This window comes from Salmo salar, chromosome ssa02 (assembly GCF_905237065.1).
Source record: "Salmo salar chromosome ssa02, Ssal_v3.1, whole genome shotgun sequence".
Classification (NCBI taxonomy): Eukaryota; Metazoa; Chordata; class Actinopteri; order Salmoniformes; family Salmonidae; genus Salmo; species Salmo salar.
The window spans coordinates 84,665,243-84,671,653 of NC_059443.1; the positions used below are offsets into that span (position 1 = coordinate 84,665,243).

Below are 6,411 nucleotides of genomic sequence, written 5' to 3' on the forward strand. Positions count from 1 at the left end.
GAATCCTTTGACGTATTGTTGATTTAAAAAAAAAAAAGTTCAACAAAAATGTACTGGATTGGTTGAAAACTGATACTAAGATGGATCAAGATATGTGTTGATTTTGGTTTTTGGTTTTGCAAGAGTCTGATGATTGGTTAGTCATTGGGTTCATTTGTTTTGCAATATGTTCAAATTTACAATGCACATTTCAGACATGGATGAACACAATGCTCTTCAAGCGTAATAAAAAACTATGAAAATAAAAACGGAAACATTTACCACACAACAAACATAAGAGGATAAAAAACTAAAGAATAACAAACTGAAAGACTAATGAGCATTCTAAGGAAATGACATTGATTAAAATAGTAAGAATAGGATGTAATATCCAACCAAAAATATACGTTTGTTTTACTACATTGTGCCAATAAAACTCAGTTAGTCTCATAAATTATTGTGATTACTAAATGTTACATTACATTGAAATATTATGAAAATATAAAAACCGAATGTACACCCCTTTGTTAATATGTATTGGCAATAATTCACTTAATGGTGAGGCATGGAATAATAAAATATGTATCTTTTGTCAGGCTGGATGTTTGAAATATGAGGTGATTTGAGTCATGCTTCTTCAGTAGTGGAATAAAGACAATTAGCAGTTGAATGTTGTAAAGAAATACTGGAGTGTTGTAGGATTGTTAATAAAACTGTTCATTGTTAATAAAACTGTTCTTGTTAATAAAATTGTTAATCAGTTAGTCCAAGTTCATTTTTTTTATATTGCATCCATATGCATAGAATGCAAGTACGTTGAAATTGAGTTGCTTTGAAGTCATTGACCTGAAAAATAAGTATTTTCAACAACCGAACGTAGATTGGACGTCGGGCTTATTATTTTCAACGTCTTTTCAACAACATTTTCCTAGGTGGGATAGCCCAATGTCAAAACAGTTTTAACTTGTCCAAATCAATAACCAATATGCAGAAATGGTTTGTGATATATTGAAAACCTAAACATAAAATGTACTATCTACACAAACACAATAGTAATCATATTACTTATATTTTTTTAAACGAGCACCTTATACATTGCACAAGGACCAAAAACACTGTTGTTTTGACAAGTAGCAATAAATCACTGATATCAAGTAGGGGAGAAATCAGGTTGTACGTGCTGTTGAAACTAACAACTAAAACAAACACATGGACATGGGAGATATCTTTTACCTCACTGGTTAGAGGACAACCTGCAGAAGACAGTAAGCTACATTTTAAAGTGTTGCAGTTTGATTCAAGTAGGTCGCAAACGCGGGAAGTGAAACACAACACTTCATTTGTGTTTATGTTAATCACATAAATAGTACTCTTCCATTTCAGAGCCTGTATTTTTCCAATGAGGGTAATATCCATATCATGCTGAAATCAATAGAACAGGGGACAAACGTTTAGGGTTCCACATTGTGACATCATTAAAATACTCCTACTACAATGTTAAAACATTCTACATTATTTCATTGATATCATGTAACAACTCGTTCATGCATGTATTTTCTGATGTTTAATCAGAGCTCTTTTACCAGCATAATTCTTGCCACAGCAATCACAGCTATAAGATTTCTCTCCTGTGTGTGTTTCCTGGTGGGCTATCAGGATATTTGGCTGAGTAAACCTCTTCCCACATTGATCACAGCTATAAGGTTTCTCTCCTGTGTGTGTTCTCTGGTGTGATATCATGTTGCTTGAGTGAGTAAAACTCCTCCCACATTGATCACAGCTATAAGGCTTCTCTCCTTTGTGTGTTTTCTGGTGTGATTTTAAATATTGGGACGAAACAAAACTCTTTCCACAGTCAGAGCAGTGGTACGGTTTATCTCCTGTGTGTGTTCTCTTGTGTATAGTCAGCTGGCTAGATGAAGTAAAACTCTTCCCGCATTGATCACAGCAATAAGGTTTCTCTCCAGTGTGCGTTCTCAAATGTACCATCAGGTTGCTTGAGTGACTAAATCTCTTCCCACATTGATCACAGCTATAAGGCTTCTCTCCTGTGTGTGTTTTCTGGTGTGATTTTAAATATTGTGACGAAACAAAACACTTCCCACAGTCAGAGCAGTGGAAAGGTTTCGCTATTGTGTGTGTTCTCTTGTGTGATTTTAAATATTGGGAAGAAACAAAACTTGTTCCACAGTCAGCGCAGTGGTAAGGTTTCTCTCCTGTGTGTATTCTCTGGTGTATAGTCAGCTGGCTAGATGTAGTAAAACTCTTCCCACACCGATCACAGCTATATGGTTTCTCTCCTGTATGGATTCTCTGATGTCTTTTAAGGTCTGTTGAAGAGGTGAATCTCTTCCCACAGTCAGAGCAGTGGTGAGATTTCTTCCTTGTGGGTTTCTGCTGGTGTTTCTTGAGGTGTTCTGATCTGGAGAGACTCTTCTCTGCCTCGTCAGCACCATGAGGTTGTTGAGGCTCTCCAGAGGATCCACGATAGTCAAGTCTCTCTCCTGTGTGAACAACAAAGTCAGACAGACGGTTAAAGGCCCACAACAGCAGAAATCCACTGTTTATATGAGCTAAAAGGTGATGCCCATGATTTTTATGATTGTAATGAATGTTTAAAAGCTTTTACAAACTTTGACTATTGTCTTAATAACACAGTCAAGTGAGCAAAAACACTCATATTTAGTCTTACAATCATCCACTTTACAGTAGTAAAGTGGATGATTGTAGAAATAAGTTAATACAGTGGTTGAAACCCTAAGCAGATTCTTGGTCACCAATATGCAGTACATCTGTTATCTAGTTGCAGTACATCTGTTATCTAGTTGCAGTACATCTGTTATCTAGTTGCAGTATATCTGCGTGGGCAGAAATGGTGAGCAAAGATCTTCGTTTTTCACAATGTATTCCGAATATTTCTACACATTATCAGAGCAAGATCATGTTCAAGCAACAATCAAGACAACAATTGTAAGCCTATGAGAACCCCAAAAAGTAATAACCTGGTAAATCTAGAGTGTTGAATGGTCCCAGATGGTGAACAGCAGTTTATTTAGAAGCCAGACATTTAATTCACAGACAGTGATAATGTCATCTGAAATAATAATTCACAGACAGTGATGATGTCATCTCACGGTGATTTACAGTTTGTTGCCAAAACAAACAGCAGGAATTTAAACAGCCACAAGCCCGGGGCTAACTGAGGCCGCATCACGTGATCCAAAGTAAACAGGCTAGTAAACAAACGTCTAACGCCCATCCAACAGACTGTCGACCAATCATGTTCAGGTTGTCACGCTGCGTCACGTGATTGCTAAGCTAATCGTCAGAAAATCCCTTATAAAAGTCAGGGCTTGAGTCGAGAACGCTGCCTTTTTTCCTCAAAAGTACAGTACCAGTCAAAAGTTTGAACACACCTACCTACTCATTCAAGTGTTTTTCTTTATATTTACTGTTTTCTACATCGTAGAATAATAGTGAAGACATCAAAACTATGAAATAACACATATGGAATCATGTAGTAACCAAAAAAGTGTTAACCTCTCTCGGGTATGTGGGACGAAATCGTCCCACCCTATTCAACAGCCAGTGAGAAATCAGAGCGCCAAATTTAAAGTTCTCAAACATAGGACTATTTTACACCATTTTATAGATACACTTCTCCTGAATCGAACCACGTTGTCCGATTTCCAAAATGCTTTACAGCGAAAGCAAAACATTAGATTATGTTAGGAGAGTACATCGACACAATAACCACACAGTCATTTTCTAAGCAAATAGCATTCATCACAAATACCCAAAACACAGCTAAATGAAGCACTAACCTTTGACGTTCATCATCAGATGACACTCCTAGGACCCCATGTTATACAATACATGCATTTTTTTTGTTCGATAAAGTTCATATTTATATCTAAAAACAGCATTTTACATCGGCGCGTGACGTTCAGAAAATATTTTCCCTCAAATACTGCCGGTGAATGAGCGCCACAATTTACAAAAATACTTGTCATAAACGTTGATACAAAATGAAACTGTCATTCAAAGAATTATAGATGAACATCTCCTTTATGCAAACGCTATGAAAGATTTCAAAAAAGCTTCACGAGGAAAGCACTCTTTGCAATAATCTGAGTACTGAGCTCAGAAAAATACACTAGGCTATACAGATAGCCGCCATCTTGGAGTCATCTAAAATCCTAATTTGCATTAGAAATATTCCCTTACCTTTGATGATCTCCAACAGAAGGCACTTCCAGAAATCCCAGGTCCACAACAAATGTTGTTTTGTTCGATAAAGTCCATAATTTATGTCCAAATAACTCCTTGTTGTTCGCGCATTCAGTAAGCTACTTCAAATGTAGAAAGTGTACGGACGATGTCGCGACGAAAAGTAAAAAAAAGTTGTATTTACGTTCGTTCAAACATGTCAAACGTTGTAAAACATCAATCTTTAGGGCCTTCAGAACGTGAAGATTCAGTAATATTTCAACCGGACGGTTCCTGTGTCTTGAAAAAGGTTCTGGAACGGGAGGATCCATCCTCATGAATGCGCGCCAAGAAGTGATGTCATTCTCTGGGTGACAAACTTCCCAGGCTTCTCATTCGGTGTCTGTTCAAACAACTTTCTAAAGACTGTTGACATCTAGTGGAAGCCTTAGGAAGTGCAAAATGAACCCTAACTCACCGTGTGTTCGATTGGCAATGACTTGAAAGGACTACAAGCATCAGAATTCTCACTTCCTGCTTAGATTTTTCTCAGGATTTTGCTTGCCATATGAGTTATGTTATACTCACAGACATCATTCAAACAGTTTTAGAAACTTCAGAGTGTTTTCTATCCAAATCTACTAATAATATGCATATTCCAGTTCCTGGGCCCGAGCAGTAGGCCGTTTAATTTGGGTATGTTTTTCATCCGGCCGTGAAAATACTGCCCCCTACCCTAGTGAAGTTAAACAAAACAACATTTATTTTATAGTTTAGATTCTTCAAAGTAGCCACCCTTTGCCTTGATGACAGCTTTGCATTCTGTCATCCAGCTTCACGAGGAAGTCACTTCCTAGCCATGCTGTTAAGTGTGCATTGAATTCTAAATAAATCTCCAACAGTGTCACAAGCAAAGCACCCCGACTCCATCACACCTCCTCCTCCATGCTTCACAGTGGGAACCACACATGCGGAGATCATCCATTCACCTACTCTGCATCTCACAAAGACACAACGGTTGGAACCAAAAATCTCAAATTTGGACTCATCAGACCAAAGGACAGATTTTCACCGGTCTAATGTCCATTGCTCGTGTTTCTTGGCCAAAGTAAGTCTCTTCTTCTTGTTATTGATGTCCTTTAGTAGCGGTTTCTTTGCAGCAATTCGACCATGAAGGCCTGATTTCACGCAGTCTCCTTTGAACAGTTGATGTTGAGAGTTCAAGTATGTTACTTGAACTCTGTGAAAAATGTATTTGGGCTGCAATCTGAGGTGCAGTTATTTGCCCATTTCTGAGGCTGATAACGCTAATGAACTTATCCTCTGCAGCAGAGGTAACTCTGGGTCTTCCTTTCCTGTGGCAGTCCTCATGAGAGCCAGTTTCATCGTAGCGCCTGATGGTTTTTGCGACTGTACTTGAAGAAACTTACAAAGTTTTGAAATTTTCCAGATTGACTGAACTTCATGTCTTAAAGTAATGATGGACTGTCGTTTCTCTTTGCTTATTTGAGCTGTTCTTGCCATAATATGGACTTGGTCGTTTACAAAATAGGGCTATACCACCCCTACCTTTTCACAACACAACTGATAGGCTCAAACACATTAAGAAGGAAAGAAATTCCACAAATGAACTTAACAAGGAACACCTGTTAATTGAAATTCATTCCAGGTGACTACCTCATGAAGCTGGTTGAGAGAAAGCCAAGAGTGTGCAAAGCTGTCATCAAGGCAAAGGGTGGCTATTTGAAGAATCTCAAATCTAAAATAAATGTTGGTTTGTTTAAGACTTTTTTGGTTACTACATGATTCCATATGTGTTATTTCATAGTTTTGATGTCTTCACTATTATTCTACAATGTAGAAAATTGTCAAAATAAAGAAAAAGCCTTGAATGAGTAGGAGCGTCCAAACTTTTGACTGGTGCTGATTTATAAAGCCAGGCATATTCAACAGTTAAGCTATTGATTATAGACCTAATTAAGTTGCGGTTTGCTCTCTCCTCAATTTTCTTAGACAATTAAGCTAAGACCAATTTATCCCTAAGGTGTTCGATGGGGTTGAGGTCAGGGCTCTGTGCAGGCAAGTAAAGTTCTTCCACACCAATCTCGACAAACAATTTCTGTTTGGACTTCGCTTTATGCCTGCGGCTATGGGACCCTGACCTGTTCACCGGACGTGCTTGTTGCACCCTCGACAACTACTATGATTATTATTATTTGACCA

At 37.9% G+C, this 6,411-nt stretch overlaps 1 protein-coding gene across 1 annotated transcript; it reads right to left on the reverse strand.

The window, feature by feature from the left end:
• Nucleotides 1–587: 587 nt before the first annotated feature.
• LOC106593224 (zinc finger protein 239-like) lies at nucleotides 588–2,771 on the reverse strand. Its single transcript, XM_045713448.1, has 2 exons — nucleotides 2,757–2,771; nucleotides 588–2,601 (listed from the first exon to the last, which is right to left on the reverse strand). The coding sequence occupies exons 1-2, from the start codon at nucleotides 2,769–2,771 to the stop codon at nucleotides 1,522–1,524; spliced, it is 1,095 nt and encodes a 364-aa protein (XP_045569404.1). The 3' UTR covers nucleotides 588–1,521.
• Nucleotides 2,772–6,411: the final 3,640 nt, after the last annotated feature.